This window comes from Saimiri boliviensis, chromosome 8 (assembly GCF_048565385.1).
Source record: "Saimiri boliviensis isolate mSaiBol1 chromosome 8, mSaiBol1.pri, whole genome shotgun sequence".
NCBI classification, from domain to species: Eukaryota; Metazoa; Chordata; class Mammalia; order Primates; family Cebidae; genus Saimiri; species Saimiri boliviensis.
This window is the reverse complement of record NC_133456.1, coordinates 80,571,246-80,587,838: the sequence shown is the minus strand read 5'-3', so window position 1 is coordinate 80,587,838 and position 16,593 is coordinate 80,571,246. Positions and strand designations below refer to the sequence as shown.

The window sequence follows — 16,593 nt, the reverse complement described above, 5'->3', positions numbered from 1 at the left end:
CACTTAAATTTCAACCTGAGGATAACGTAGGTTTTGTAGGTCCTAAAGCTTATCTTATGTGGGATACTCCCTTGAAAAAAAATAAATAGAATGAAATATAAATTATATGCAAAGTTGAGTATTTAAGGTGGGAAAATAAATCACAAAAGTTTAAATTTTGAAAAGCTGGGAACTATCAAAGGTGATTTAAAAAAACTAAATATTTTAATTACTTGCCTGATAGCATAAGTATATAAATTTCCTTTCTGTTATTATGGATATATAATTTTTGAATGTCCTTTCAAATGACAGTAATTTTATAATATATTTCTTATTGAGATAAATATAAAGATAATTCAGCCTTTCTTGTAGCATGATTAATCAAAGTGATCCTTTAATATTTGTTATAACTTGGAAATGTTTATTTTAGGTTCACAGCTCATAATTATCTGATGATTCATGATGTTGAGTATCTTTTCATATACCTGTTGGCCATTTGCATGTTGTTCTAGCGAAATGTCTATTCAAGCCCTATGTTCATTTTTTAATTGGTTTATTTGTTTTGTTTTTCCGATTGAGTCATAGGAGTTTCTTATCACTCTGGATGTTGAACCCCACCAGATGTACAATTTGCAAATATTTTCTCCCATTCCATAGGTTGCTTTTTCACTCTTTTAATTGTTTGCTTTGCTTTGCAAAAGCTTTTTACTTTGATGTGATTCTACTTGTCTGTTTTTTGCTTTCCTTTGCCTGTGTTTTTCGTGTCATATCTAAGAAATCAATCATTGCCAAGGCCAGCGTAGACTTTTTCCACTATTTTTTTTTTCTGGGGATTTTACAGCTTTTGGGTCTCACATTTAACTATTTAATCCATTTTGAGTGAATTTTGTGTATGGTATAAGAAAAGGGCCCAATTTCATTCGTTCATATGTGAATACCCAGTTTTCTCAACACCATTTATTGAAGAGACTATACTTTTCCTTCATTACCTTTTTCCCATACCTTTTTTCTGTGAGGTTTTATGATTGAGCTTGGTTTATGGGAGTCAAAAGTACAAATTCCATTATTTCATTTTTGAAAATACAGGAGTCAACTTGACAAAAATATTTAGAACAAGATACCCCCTTTTGGAAAGGACAAGTTTAAGAAGATCTCTGAATGTCAGATTAAATACTTGGACTCTATGTGGCATATAATTGTAGAATTTAGTCAGCACGTTTTTACTGGGATTGTTAATATACATAGAATATATACTACCCTGCATATTATCTCTCTGTCTCTCTTTCTTCCTTTCCTCACATTATACAAGTGTAGTTTTGATGTGTGTTTTGTTTTGGAGAGCTTACAATTTTGTTGTGATTGGGAGAGGAAACAGATTTTTTAGAGGAATAAAACTATAAATTGTAATAAATATAGTCTGGGTCCAGGAAGAGGGCAGCTAGGAAGTGAGAGAAAGCACTTGGCATTTGGTGTGTCATTTCAAGCATGTCAGGGATTTCAGTGTGAAGATAAGGGAGAGTGACATTCCAAGGAGAGGGAACTAAGTTAGCCAAAAGATGGAGTTTAGAAGGCAGGAGGAGGAAGATCAAATTACTAGAAGCACTCAATATTGGAGTGAAAGTGCCATGTATCAGAAATGTATGTTGTAGTGGTAACCTTAAATATCAGACTGAGATGCTTTAAGGTTTTAATTTGATTTTTACCTTAAAAAGAATTTTCATTCTAACAAGAAAACCTAAATTCCTGGAAATAATGTGTTTTTTCGTAATCCAAATAGTAACATTTAATAAAGCTAGGTGCATGGAACTGGGCTAGACATTACAGCAACTACCCTCAAGAGTCTTGCATTGTAGGGATAGAGACAGAGATATAAACAAAGAACTCTAAAACCATGTTCTAAATACCATTACAGAAATATGCACAAGAAATAAGCCATCTGGAAAAGGGAAGTATTATTTCTGAAGGGTTTTGGGCAAGACTCATGGGGGAGTTCATTCAACAAGGTAGGCCTTAAATGATGAAAAGAGTTGGCCAAATTTAGAAGTGGGAAGATAGGCTTTCCAAAAAGAGATAGAGGACAAAAGAGGACAAACTCCAGCCTAGTTAAAGATCGAGGGGGAACTTAGGAAATGGCAAAAAGCTCTGTGAAGCCAGTTACAGCAGATGGAAGGGGTGACAGGTGATAAGCTGGAAATGTGGGTTGGAGCCAGGTTGTAAAGGACACTGGAGACAGGGAGGAATCACTGCAGGTTGTAAGCAGGAAAAAGGCAAAAGAGGATGTAAGGAACTTAAAGAGTGGGTGGAGTCAAGTAGCCCAGTTACTGCTGGTTAGGGCAGTGGCATTGAGAAGCAGGGAAAGGAGTAGCCAAGGGCTCCTGTGAGCTGGAGCCAGAGTATGCTACTCTGAAGATAATTAGTAGATAAGGGTAAGTCATTTGCCACCTTTTGGGATTTCAGGAGGCAGATGAAGACCTTTCCAGAGAAATCGTGTTTAGCTTTTACCCATAAAGTCTCATTTCAAATCATTTACTGATTTTTAAAAATGGGCTTGGTAAGTCTCCCAAAGGAAATCAGCTAAAAGCCATTGTCATCTTGTGGTTCATATAAAACTTTCAAATAGGTTTCTTGTTTTTGTCCCTGCCTAGCATTAGCAGTTTTCTGTCATTCTTCACGTAGGAAAAACTTTATAGTTGCTTTTCCTTCTATGGTCAGCTACATAAACGCGTGTCCTTAGCGTTTATCCTGGGAAGTCTTTTCTCATTCTCACAATAATTGTCACTGAACTTAGTGTTTTCCAGTATCTGCTTTTATTTAAAATGTATACATACCTTGCATCTAGTTCATATCTTGCATATTAATTCTGCTTTCATTAGCATCTCTCTCACTTAGGATTAGGGTTGTCTCTGCATTGCACAGACTAAAATAACAAGGACTTATTTTCTCACATAAAAGCCAGACCTGGGTAATTAAATATTGGACTTGTGCCACCGCTCCACAAAGCTCTCAGGGACCCAGCTCCTTCCAGCTCACCTGTCAACACCCACTGGGGAGTAGTCTTTGTTTTTATGGTTTGAAATGATGCAGCTACCATATCCCCATTCAAACAGCAGTAGCAAAGGTTGAAAAGGGGGCAAAGGACACCTCTAAGTTGTCTTTAAGGAAGGATTTCTCAGGCTTATAATGATGTGATGACTTACCTCTCATTGGCCAGTAGTGAGTCCATAGGAACTACATCTGGTTGCAGGCAATGTAAGATGTAGCTGAATAATCTACTTATTTGTAAGAAAGCAAGGAGGGATATTAGAGGAAATTAAAAGAACGAAAAGATGAAATGTGATGTTTTGGACAGGTAACCACGTTAGAGAGCCTGAAAAACCTTTGTTTAGATGCATTTTTCCCCTGGGTTAACTCGAAATCTTTTTGTACTTCTAAAAATTAAGGTAATCATCTGCCCTAAATTCTTCATATTGTCTATGGTTGAGGATCAAATACAATTAATAAATATATTGGCACTTTGAAAATTAATGTAGGCACAAATATAAAGAATTATATTTTAAAGCACTAAGGCAAGCTGCTGAATATAACTAAAAAATATTACTGAGGTAGTTTGTTGGTTTTTACAACAGCCTTATGGTAATTTTATCTGACAAGCAGAGGAATTAGGTATTCATGAAAAATGGCTCATAGAGAGAACACATCTCTGTTTATGAATTACTTTCAGAAACATGACAATGCATTTGGTTCGATCAACTTTGTGCAGTAAGGATTATCATGGGCATTTTACAGATAGGAAAACTAAGGCAGAGAGGTTAAGTGAATAGCTCAAAGCCATGTAACTGAGTGGAGGTTTCAGAAACGATGTGTCTGCAAATCTCATACTCATAATCTGTGTTGCTGCTCTAGTTTTTTCACACATCTTGTTGCCCATTTGGTAAAGTCTAGATCTCTAAGATTAGAGTGACAGACTCTCAGTTATTTATCCTTATTTTATTTACGTGGCTCTTTCTCATTCCCCTCCAATATAAATCAAATCCTCCAGTCTACCAGTCCCTTTCTGCTTACACAGATTACTCTGCAAAACCGCCTAACTTCCTGCCTCACTAAAACGTTTTCTGTTCTTGGCTTTCTCAACTTCTGCCTCCTCTTTAAGCGTCAACTCAGGTTCCATTTTCTGTGTAAGGCATTCCATGAATACTTCAGTCCACACAGATCTTCCATTTTCCTGAACTTCTGTAACATAGAGAATATATATAGAATGCATATATTACATTTAATTATAGAAGTAAATTATACACTGTATCATATTATTCCATATGTCTTAGCTTTTTCTCCCCAACTAGACCTTGTCTAGTTCTTGTATTTCTTAAGTTATTTCAGTAACACAAGGACACTGGTAAGAATATAGCAAGAACTAAAACTAGTTCACATCTAAATTGAGCCAACAGTTAATCTATAAGAAACTACTTATAGTTTCTTATCTCGTCTAATTTTCATGACAAATGTGGAAATGGGTTCAAAGAAGCAAAAAGACTGATCCAGTGTCAACAGCTAAGAATGGAATCCTGCTCTACTAAACTTGTGGCTAAGGCTTTATCCTCTACAACTCTCAATTCAACATTTGACTGAAAGACAAATACTGTGAGTGTGTGTTTCTGCATGTACATGTGTTTAGCTTACAGTTGTAGGTTGAGAGAAGCCCAGAAAAATAGAGGCATCCCTAACTAATGGTATCCCTTGGGTTAATTTATGTATATCCTATATTGAAAACTAAGAAGACAAGACCTGACAGAAATTTTATCAATAGAAAAGGTGGATACGATCTTCTAATTAAGTCAGGATACTAAAGTGCACTGCAGAGAGATTTTCTTACGCATAGGTCATGAGATATTTAATTCATATCCATGTTGCCATCCACAGAGCCTAACTAGATGATCACTTTTCTTCCATATGCAATGTGAATTGTTTCAGGGTGGGGGCAATGTTTTCTGCTTATGCTCATTTTGTAATCTCAGAAGTAACTGAAATAGTGCCAAGGATACAAATATATTCATAGAAATATATTGTTGGAAGAAAAACAGAAGGTTCTCTTAGGTATCATTTTTTTTCTGATCTATGAATTCCTTCTCCAAGTGGATATATAGACTGTTGAGTCTTTTGAATGATGAGTAACTCAAGTATGTAAAGACGGCAAGCATGTTTCCATTTCATCTTAGGATATTGAATTACTTCCATCAAATAAACTCTTAATGGTTTTGAAAAAAAAATATATATATATATATTATATATATATATATATATATATAATATATATATATATTTTCCACCTGGATATCAAATATATCCATTATAGCTTAAGCTATCAGTCATCTACCCATCTGTTTATCTCCCTTTATTTGCATGTAAAAAATTGAGATATCAAAAGTTTTGTTCGAATGTTATCACCAATAGGTCAGTAATTTTTGCATTCTTCTTCTGTGTTCAATACAATATTCAGAACCCATAGGGAAAAGACTAAAATCAAGAAGATCTGGCCTGTTTTAAAAATAATATTTTATCATTTCTTATGACGACAGATATGTTTTCTACTTTTGAGAATTTTTTGGTTCATATTATTTGTTTGTTAGAAAAAAAAAATCTTATATTACACTGTCCGAGTATGTGTTCCTTTTAAGGATCAGGGATCCTGGAATCTCAGAACCAGTTGAGCCTTTAGAGACCTTCTAATCCAACCCCTTTACTACAGAGTTTATGTAACTTACCTGAAGTTACATAGGTAATTAATGCTGGTGTAGGGTCAAGAAGTCAATTCTCCTCATTTTTAGACCTCTCTTTATTTCTTTTTCTCTCCATTTTTCTACCAATTTCAATTAATAGGTTTTAATTCTCCAAAGAATTATTATAAGAAAAACAATTATTTATTCCAAAAGTCACTGATCTTTTCCTCCCTTCTTTTTTTCTCCTCTAGCTCTCTTCAATCTAATTCCTGTGGGCCTGCGTGTGGTGGCCATCCAGGGAGTGAAGGCCAGCCTCTATGTGGCCATGAATGGTGAAGGCTATCTCTACAGTTCAGTAAGTACACTATAGTGTGTGTATGTGTGTGAACTACCACTGAGAGATAATGGAGTAACCATCATGTTGGCCAAGAAAATTGGAAGTTGAAGACGTTTTATATTTTGTGATCTCATTTGTCAGGATTATTTTGAGGATTTTATGATTTATAATGCTAAAGGCCATGTCTTGTTGAATTAGTAGATTGCAGTTACCCTTAATGCAGTATCAGTTCTTGGCCTCTAGCTTCCATTTCGCAGAACATTCTCCTTTTTGAATTTTACCTTTCTGTTTAGTTCAAAGAGTAAGACATTTTTCTTTTCTCTTATTACTTCTCCTTTAAGCATAGAGGATGGCTTAGGAAGGACGATTCTTCAGTTTGTCTGGAAATAGTCTCTGTCCTACTATGGAGAAAAAAAGCTTTCATAATAGATTGTGGCTTTGTTTGTATTTAGTAAGTCTAAGTTTTATCCAATATGTCAGATTCTCAGAATAACTTTAATTCAAAGGCAATACGAATTTATGGAATGAGCTCTGGATTATGAGCAAGGATATTTGGTTTTACTTGCATTTCACTTATTATCTTGATATCCCTTTGGGCAAATCATCTTCCCTATTTGGCCTAATTTTAGACCTTTCAGTTGAGCATGTTGGACACCATGTTGTGTCATGTCTTCTTTCAAATCCCTAACTGGCAAAATTAGATAGCATCAGTGGCTACATTATCAACACTGACATATTTTAAAGTAACTAACACAATTCTGATGCTTGTCTCACTCTCAAGATAATAATTTATGCATTGAAAATGTGGCTGTACTGAATGGTGTGTCTGCGTGTGTGTGTATTTCTGCTTTCTTGTAAGAGAGTTGTCTATTTGTAGTTCCTGAAAAAAATTCCTTGAAAATCATGATTACAGATTTCCACCCTTACTTTCTATGATCTTGGTAAATAGCACGAGGTTATTTTGGAAGTTCCCATATGTCTGCTTGATTCTAAATTAGTTATTGACTAGTTTTCATTAGGCTCTTCAAATATTCAATTAAACAAATCTCTGGCATGTTGGAGCTCAGAATTTGATACCATCAAATATGGTGTTTTTACATGCTGTACAGAAGCAGCAACCTCAGAGTCTCTCTGAACTCTCTCTGCCTCCTGTGTCTCAATCCTGTCTCTCCCAAAGCACAGGATGGAGTTGTTCTCTGTAATTCCCTTATCTGCCAAAAAGAAAACAGTTATCTCTGGTCTGTTCCCTGAGTTTTCGTTAACTGACTCATGTCACAGGATGAAAGACCGAAGTCCATCAATACACTTAGACAGCCTTTTGTCACAAACCATGGTCTACTCTGCACACTCAGAACGCTTGGTTCAAGGTCATTACGTGTTCTTTAAGTTATTCGAATTCACCCCAAAATCATTTCCTGTCTCCTAAAATCATCCACACCTCCTCGTCTCCCTTTCTTCTAAAAAGAAGGGTATGTACCCATGTATACCACATTTTGCAAGGTTGGGTAATCACCCTGTGATTCTCCCCAGTGCACGTTAATAAATTGGTGTTTCTTTTCTCCTGTTAATCAGCCTTTTGTCTGTCAATTTTCATTTAATCTACAGAGGACGAAGGTAAAATTTTCCATTCGCTCCAACAGGTACATTACCTTTGCCTATTAGTAATACATGTGTCATTTGTATTAGCATTATTGAAGTTAATATTTTACTCCTGAAAATATTCAAATCAAAATATACACATACATGCTATATGCATACCTGTACATTTTTTCAAGTTTCTTCTCAAAATGATACTCAAATACATTTTCAGTCAAAATAATGGGCTCTCTTAGAATGTCATAGCTCTAACAATTCTTAATGTCTAATTATTGTGAGTCTATTTTAAATGTAAGAATTAAAATGGGAAAAAAGGCAAGAATATTTTAAAAAATATTTCTAGTTAGTCTTACTTTAAAGATTTAATCAGTCATTAAACAGCTAAATGTAGATTACACTATGTATATTTAAAAAGTCATAATTCAGGTTGTAATTCCACAGAAGCTGTAAAGTTCAGTTCATTACACTAGAGTTGATTTCCAGAGGTCCAGGAAGAAGAAAAACACAAAGTATGACAACAGTATTACAAGCAGGAGACAATTGTGTAAGAGAAGGAGGGAGTTTGGAGGGATTGCTATTTTGTGGTTTCATCCTCTGAAGCTTTTCAGAGATGCATTCCTTCTGTCCTTCTTGCTTAGATAAGAAGTTAAGAGGGGGTGGGATATTGAGCCACAAAAGGGGGTTATAAGGTACTGTTTTTAATGGAGCTGATCCCTTTGTAAAACCTATTGGGATATCTAGATTTTCAGTTCTTCTCTCTACTTAAGTAGAATTTGCCTCACACCTAGGATCACAATACTTTTTCTTGGTGAGTCAAAAATCAGCTGTTAACTTTGGCTTTCCTGAGATGTTTCTGGTGTGCATTAAGACTAGAATTTCTTTGAAAAGCAATTTTCTGTGTCGTGGGCAACACTGCAATTGGGCGACCAATAAGGATCATAACTGCAGTTTATGGAGAGAGAGGAGAAGGCTGAAGCAAACTAAGAGGATCTAGATAAGCTAATTTGGATCCAAAAGATTCACAAGCAGTATCATTTATCTAGTTTCATTTCCCTGGCTTCTATTTATTTTTAAGGTAGGAATCAATTCCCTTGTTACTTTTGATTTCTTTTTCTTCACCAGGAAGCAGGAGGAGGGAGTGGTAAAGATGGAGTGACTGTTAGGCAGCATAGAGCTATAGTTTTAAGACCTGCTCTGAAATTTTGTGTTTTCTTAGGTGAGTTTAATCCATACATATTTGATGAGATTTTTAATGTATCTTGATATGTTTTTACCATAGTAGTTTGTATTTTTTAAAATGTACTTTTGTTTCCCTTTTCTTTTTTTTTTTTTAAATTCTGTTGCTTTATTTATATATATTTTTTCTATTTTATTAAATCCTTCTGCAACTTTGTAAACTTAGGCCATATTTTTATTCCTTTAGTGGTTAGACTTAATTTTTAATTATACATAAATAACGACATACTTTGCTAAATATTTTTAGTGTTTCTGTCTTCCTTTCCAACAGCTAGTAAATACTGCAACCTTTCTGGCTGCCCATTTGATTATTTGCACTTTAAAATAAAGTCACATGCACAATTATTTTATCGCTAATCATTAAATTAACAAACATTTTGAATAATTTCTATGCAAAGAATTTTTGTTTGTGTGTGTATATATCATATTTAGTCTCTGAGTTCACTTTTCTTCTAAACTAAACCTTTCATTGTTTTGCCTGTGAGGGTGTGTGGATGGTGAACTCACTTTTGATAGCCATGAAAATGTATTCCTTTTACTTTCATTCTTGTAGTTCAGGTAGTTATAAAATTCTGAGTAGACCAATATTTTTCTCGGCATTTGGAGTATAATATTACATTGGTTTCTGGTATCTGTTGTTGACTATGAGAAGTTTGTTATCAGTTTAATATTTTAATAGTCATTTATACATCCTCTTTGGAGACAAGTCTATTCAGTTCCTTTCCTACTTTTTAACTGAGTTCTGTGTTGTTGTTGTTATTGAGTTGTAGGAGTTCTTTATAGATTATGGCTATTAAGATATATGATTTGCAAATATTTTCTCCCTTTCTATATGCTGCCTTCTCACTGTTAGTTGTTTCTGTGGATACCCAGAGTTTTTAAAGTTAGATGTAGTCCCATTTGTTTACTTTTGCTTTTGTTGCCTATTCTTTTGGTGTCATGTCCAAGATGTAGTTGCCAAATCCAATGTCATGAAGCTTTTTTCCTATGTTTTATTCTAGGAGTTCTATAGCTTAGGTCTTATGTATAGATTTGTAATCCATTTTGAATTAATTTTACATGTGGCAGAAGGTAAGGGTCCAATTTCATTCTTTTGCATGTGGATATACATTTTTTTCCAACACCACTTATTGAGAGACTAACCTTTCTCCATTGTAATCTTGTTGAAGATGACTTGAACACATCCTAGAGAGTTTATTTCTGGGGTCTCTGTTGTGTTCCATTGGTGTTTATGTCTCTTTATACCAATATTGTACAGTTTGATTACCATAGTTTTTTACTATGTATTAAAGTCAGAAAGTGTGAGATATACCCCTTTATTTGTTAATTTTTTCTTAAGATTGTTTTGGCTATTTGGGGTTCCTTGGCATTTTATATAAATTTTAGAATGGAGTTTTCTATTACTATAAACAATGGCATTGAGATTTTGATAGGAATTGTATTGAATATGTGGATTGTTTTTGGTAGTATGGACATTTGAAGCATGTTAGGTTTTTGATTTATAAACATGGGATTTCTTTTGATAAAGTTCAGTAGTTTTCAGTATACGAGTTTTTCAACTCCTTGATTAAACTTAAACTCACAGTGCCTTTTAGAAAGGAAGACCAAAATAATTTTAATGGCATTAAATAACACTTTTTAAAAAATGGAGTAAATAAAAAGTTCTATAAGGCATCTCTTTTTCAAACAAAAGAAGCCTAAGTATGTTGGAAACTTATGTTTCTGAAATACCTTTTTCAATAGTTCAGGAAATACCATTCTGTGTTACAATCTGTTGGGAAACAGATTTTTCTGCAAATTTTACCTTATACACAGACAGTGCCTTTAAAAAATGCTATTTAACCAGTTTTGATTTAAAATGTAATATCCTTTGATTTTTTTTTTTTTTTTGAGTTTTAGGTTTTTGAAAAACATGTAAGAACACCTAAATTTTCTCAAATGATCACAGTGCTTAAAGGCATTTCAGTTGGAATGGGGAAGGAGAAGTATATTTTCATTTTATACAAAAAAGACAAAACCCAAATAAGTCCTCTATCATCCTCTGTAAATTTACTCACATCTTTTTATATTTGAGTAGTTTAAACTGAACCTCGTAAAAATAAAACAAATTTAGATAAACATCATTTGGTATGACATTATAAAGCCAGATTTTCAAATTGTGGTTAGAAGATTAGTGATATAAATATTTTAGGTAACTATTGATAGAATGATATGTGTAAAAATATAGGTAAAGAGTAAACATAATATTTACTTAAGTAGTATCACTGATATTGTTATATCTGCCTTTTTTCTCTTCTGTACCTCTGTAATTCATAATTTTCCTTAAAGCTCAGCTCATATCTTACCTGAGATGTCTCCTGTCTCCATAGTCCATCCTCAATGAGAATTAGATGCTACTTCTGCTGTAATATAAGAGGACTTGACTTTCATTTTGCTGGTGGGCAGGAATTACATCATATTCATCTTTGCTCTCTGGGTCACGTGGGCCACATATTTTCCCCAACCACAGCATTAAACACATTCCCTGGTAAAGGAATATTCTCAGTAGAGACTTGTTGAATTTTAAAGAATTGCCTTTTTCAAGTATAGATGGAACAAATTTCATGCAATTGTTGCACAATTAACTATGATTACATGGATCAAAGTTTAATTGGTAGTCTTACAAACCACCGCACAAATGCCGGTTTGTGCTCAAAGCAATCTCATTAAACCTAAAATGTATAATGTATTGATTGAAACTCTACCACATATCAGGCACCAGACTGTGTACTGAGCATATAAAGGTGGATGAAACAGATACAATTCTTATCCTGTTTTAGTTTGCTCTATAATTACTTAGCAGTTGTAAGGAGTTTAGGCCAACTACAAAGTTGGAGGGCATAGTGCTCAGGACCACCCGCACTTCTGGCAGCAACTATAAGCGTGGGGGCTCACAGAATCATCTCTGTGATAATTGATAACTTTCCAGAAGGACTGACAGAACTCACTAAAACCCATGGTTATACTCATGGTTACAGTTTATTATTGGGAGAGGGTACAGATTAAAATCAGCTATGGGAAGAAATACCCAAGGCAGAATTTAGTAGAAGTACCAAATCGTGAGCTGCTACTGTCCTCTTCCTATAGAGGCAGGACATACCACTCTTCAGCTACCGACGTGTGATAATACCCATGGAGTCTCATGAGCTTCCAACCAGGAAGCTCATCTGAGCTTCTGTGTCAAGAGGTTTCATTGGTGTCTGTTATGTAGGCAGGATTCATTCATTGCCCATGTGCTTGATCCCAGCCTCTGAGTCTACAGATACTGTGTGACCCAAAGCTCTTACCCTAAGTCATAGTGTTATTCTCTATTTGGCCACAGGCTCCCAGACAAACACAAATAACCTTCCAGAAACCAAGGGCAATGGCTGTACCTCTTTTTGGGCAAATTCTTTCTGTGTCCAGTGTCCAAGTGAAAAGAATGCCATACTGTATAAATATGCACCTGTGAATCTGCCCCCTCACTATTCTGCCTACCATCGATTTCCTTACCCCAGCTTAGAAGAAGAAAATGATGAAAGAAAATAAGTGTATGGGTATAATACCTGGCATATCAGCACTTGGGAAATAAAAATATAACTTACTGCTCTGTATAACTTGGGAGTCTTGGCATTTGCATCTAGGAAAAAGGCATTAAAAATAATGCAGTTTGAACCTGGACAACAAGGTGAGGCTCTGTCTCTACAAAAATTTTTAAAAATTAGCAGAATGGGGCCGGGTGCGGTGGTTCAAGCCTGTAATCCCAGCACTTTGGGAGGCCGAGGCGGGTGGATCATGAGGTCAAGAGATCGAGACCATCCTGGTCAACATGGTGAAACCCCGTCTCTACTAAAAATACAAAAAATTAGCTGGGTATAGTGGCGCGTGCCTGTAATCCCAGCTACTCAGGAGACTGAGGCAGGAGAATTGCCTGAACCCAGGAGGCGGAGGTTGCGGTGAGCCGAGATCGCGCCATTGCACTCCAGCCTGGGTAACGAGCGAAACTCTGTCTCAAAAAAAAAAAAAAATAGCAGAATATGGTAGCATGCACTTGTGTTCCCAGCTACATGGGAGGCTGAGGTGGGAGGATTACTTCAGCTGAGGACATCAAGGCTGCAGTAATCCATGTTTGTGTCACTGGACTCCAGCCTGGGCAACACACAGAAAGACCCTAGCTCAAAAACACCCAATTTGTATAATTTCAAACATGTCTAGAAATTGTAAACATGTCTAGACAAACATTGGACCTTTGTAAGTGAATAGTTTGATGTGCTTAGCACACACATCACTGGCATTTCAGTGGTTAATATTCGTTAAAATGTTTTTAAAAGGTTTTATTTTTCCTAACTACAGCCACGATTTACATACTTTTTGTAAATTTAGACTATTTATTACCCAAAGCTGAATTAGGTAGATGAGAATTTTTTAAACTGAAGGATAGACTAACGTCAAATTATGTAAACACAACTTTTTATTTGAACAGGACTTTAAACTGTACCAATTATATTTGAAGCTAAATCAGTGATAAAGATGCTTATTTTGGTCTATATTCTAATAATAATTAATATTATAAGTTCTTATCAGAGTAGCTGTAACAATGAAAGCCATAGTGACAATATTAATGGCTGTGCTAGTGCAAGTAATACACTGTATTTTTAGTTTTTGTTGTTTATAAAAGGTTTTTTTTTTTTGTTTTTTTTTTTTTGAGACGGAGTTTCGCTCTTGTTACCCAGGCTGGAGTGCAATGGCGCGATCTCGGCTCACCGCAACCTCCGCCTCCTGGGTTCAAGCAATTCTCCTGCCCCAGCCTCCTGAGTAGCTGGGATTACAGGCACGCACCACCATGCCCAGCTAATTTTTTGTATTTTTAGTAGAGACGGGGTTTCACCATGTTGACCAGGATGGTCTCGATCTCTCGACCTTGTGATCCACCCGCCTCGGCCTCCCAAAGTGCTGGGATTACAGGCTTGAGCCACCGCGCCCGGCCTATATAAAAGGTTTTTAGATTTGTATTTAATTTTCACAGCAACTCTGTGAGGAGGGATAGAAATGAACTATTTGATATTGGTGAAGAGCTGAGGCTTAGCGAGGTCCTTGACTTAAATAAGCCCATTCTGGTGAGTAATAGAACTAGAGCTGAAATCTAGGTCTTAACATCAAAAACATGAGCTTTTCATAATACCATACTGCTCTTGGCCTTATGTGTAACGAAATCTTTCCACTGGAATGTTTCTCATATTTTCCCCTGTGCTTTCATATAAACTGTCTCATTTGAGCCTTGCAAGAACTCTGATATCACTGAGTGACAAAATGTATGTCTGGGAAACAGAGAAGTTAAGTGACTAAAACGAGGTCATTCAGCTTAGTGAAGCAGGTTAAGAAAAAACAACTTCTAGTTCAATCTTCATTTCTTTAATCAATATTGCTTCTCTTATTTGTGGTTGCAATTAAGGATGTGCCACTTTGAAGTGTTTCAACATTATATAAAAAGCATAATTCTTTGAAAACCAGGGCGGCCTATCACCTTGTTTGTGATGGCTTTGTTACAGTGATGACACCAACAACAAAAATAAGAGACTGCTTGATTGACACATGTCCTTTGCACCGTTTAGAATTCCTCTCTTAAATGTTTTGCCTCAGTGCAAGCAGACAGTGTCAAGACTGGGAGATGATGATACTGATTTTATATTACAAAGCTGAGTCAGGGGTTACGAGAAACTTGAGTTGAGGGTGGTGATCTCTGAGGATGAAAAATGAAAGGGCCACTATTGATAATGATAAAGAGAAGACTATCTTGTGTCCACAAGGTAGATGACAGGAGAAAGTGATTGTTAATTTCCTCCTCTAATTTCTCTTACTTTCCCGCCATCATAGATATCTGAATTTCTCTCATCATTTAGGACCCAGTAAAAATTTCTCCAATTTCTTCAGTCCCAAATAACTTCCACATTTTGGACTTTGATGGGACATTTATCTATGTATTTCCTTTCTTCCCTTTGGTAGAAATTGTTCTTAGTGCTTTTTATATCCTATCAGATGCAAACTCCTTGAGGTTAGGGATAATATAATATAGATTAGTATCTCTCATAGCACTGAAAACTGTAATTCCAATGTTCAGAAATCTGCTGAAGTCTTGTTGAGTCGGTTGATAGAGTTATCATACAGTTTGATTTTGACAGTAATTCATTGGCCGTCTAGTCTTAATGGGCTTTATAATAATTTTCCTGAGTATGACCCTACACACTTTGCAGTTCAGCGGCTAGTTCACTTATGAGTAGTCTGTTCCTATTCTGCTGAAACATGTCAGGTTTCCTAGAGGACTGTGACTGTTCATGCTTCTCCTATATTGAGGCTGATAGGGTGCTGTAGTTTTAAGAGCTGATATTGCCATGTTTTTCTTTCCATACTAAATACTGTTTATAAAAGTTGAGGGAGAGGTAAAGATTAGCCACGATATCTTCCTGGGAAGCCATCTGGTTTTTACAGTTAATTTCTCAGTGAAAGACTTCTGTTCCATTCTAAAAAGATATGCAGACTTTTTAAAACAAGCATCTCTGAAATAGAGATACAAAGGAGTTACCCATTCTGGAATTTGAGTTTCTTTACCAACTTACCTTCTCATGGAAAGTTCTGAAATCTAAGGCATATTCACAGCTCTTTCTTGGGACAGCAAGTGCGTGGTATCTCTGAAAAGTGAAAGATGAGAGGTGGGGGGGAACAAGAACCTAACTATTAATGCTAAATGAATAATAGAATTTGAAGTTAATGATGCCTAAATAGAGAAAAGTCAAAGGCCTAATCATTGAGTTTTATTCAACAAGTAGATTGTTAAATACTCAGTTTAGATCATTTACAGAATTTTTTCTTCTCACATACGTGTGATTTCCTAGACGTTTGTAACATTACTTTTTTTTTTAAAATTTTGGGCATTGCACCTAGAAAAGAATTACCTATTTTCACTATTTCTTTTTTCACCCTATGTATATTTATTAAATGAACTGGACTTTGTTTTCAGCTTTAAAAAAAAAAAAAGGAAAGAAAATATGGAATTCTGTCAACCCAAGAATCTGGCAATTATTGCTTGCAGACATGTGACATGGATTATTTCTTGTTGGGATTAGGTTATCTTTTTTCAGAATCAACAGACTATTAGTTATACTTTCAGTAAGGATTAACAGTAAGCATCCATTTTTAACTTACAATGTATTTATAATAAATAGTGTTGGTTTTACTCTAAGAGTTTATGACTTACGGAAGATGTTAATACTTTAGCTCCAGAGCTTGCCTTAATTGGAAAATTAGCATATATGTTTCTAGTAATATTTTTCAGTAGAAAATAAAAGCAAGACTCAGCTTTTGAGAGCAGCACTAATGAGGACCTTTGGTTAAGTTATTTGAATACGTTGCCAAATTTTATATTTTTCTTTTCCATCTTGCCGTTAGCCACATTAGGCCAACAAGTACTGATAGTTCCAAAAATTTCTGAATTGTATTTCTTTAGTCATCATTGAATCAGGGAATACTAAATAATAATTTAAAATGTAAGCTTTAGAAATAAAACTATGTCTGAATCATATCCCTATCACTTCCTTTGTAAAAAAATTGGAAGGTTTTTAACTTTTAGATTGTTTTCTTATGTGTAAAATGGGGATAATAATGACAATATGAGCTTTATAGAATTATTTAAGGGTTAAATGGAAAGATGCATGTAAA

At 35.2% G+C, this 16,593-nt stretch overlaps 1 protein-coding gene across 2 annotated transcripts in view; it reads left to right on the top strand.

The window, feature by feature from the left end:
- Nucleotides 1–16,593, top strand: part of FGF12 (fibroblast growth factor 12) — a 594,839-nt gene that overhangs the window by 394,557 nt on the left and 183,689 nt on the right. For both annotated transcript variants that reach the window (XM_010337730.3, XM_003927020.4), the window contains one exon: nt 5,945–6,048. In XM_010337730.3, the coding sequence (XP_010336032.1) occupies nt 5,945–6,048 (104 nt within the window). The remainder of the gene's footprint in view (nt 1–5,944; nt 6,049–16,593) is intronic.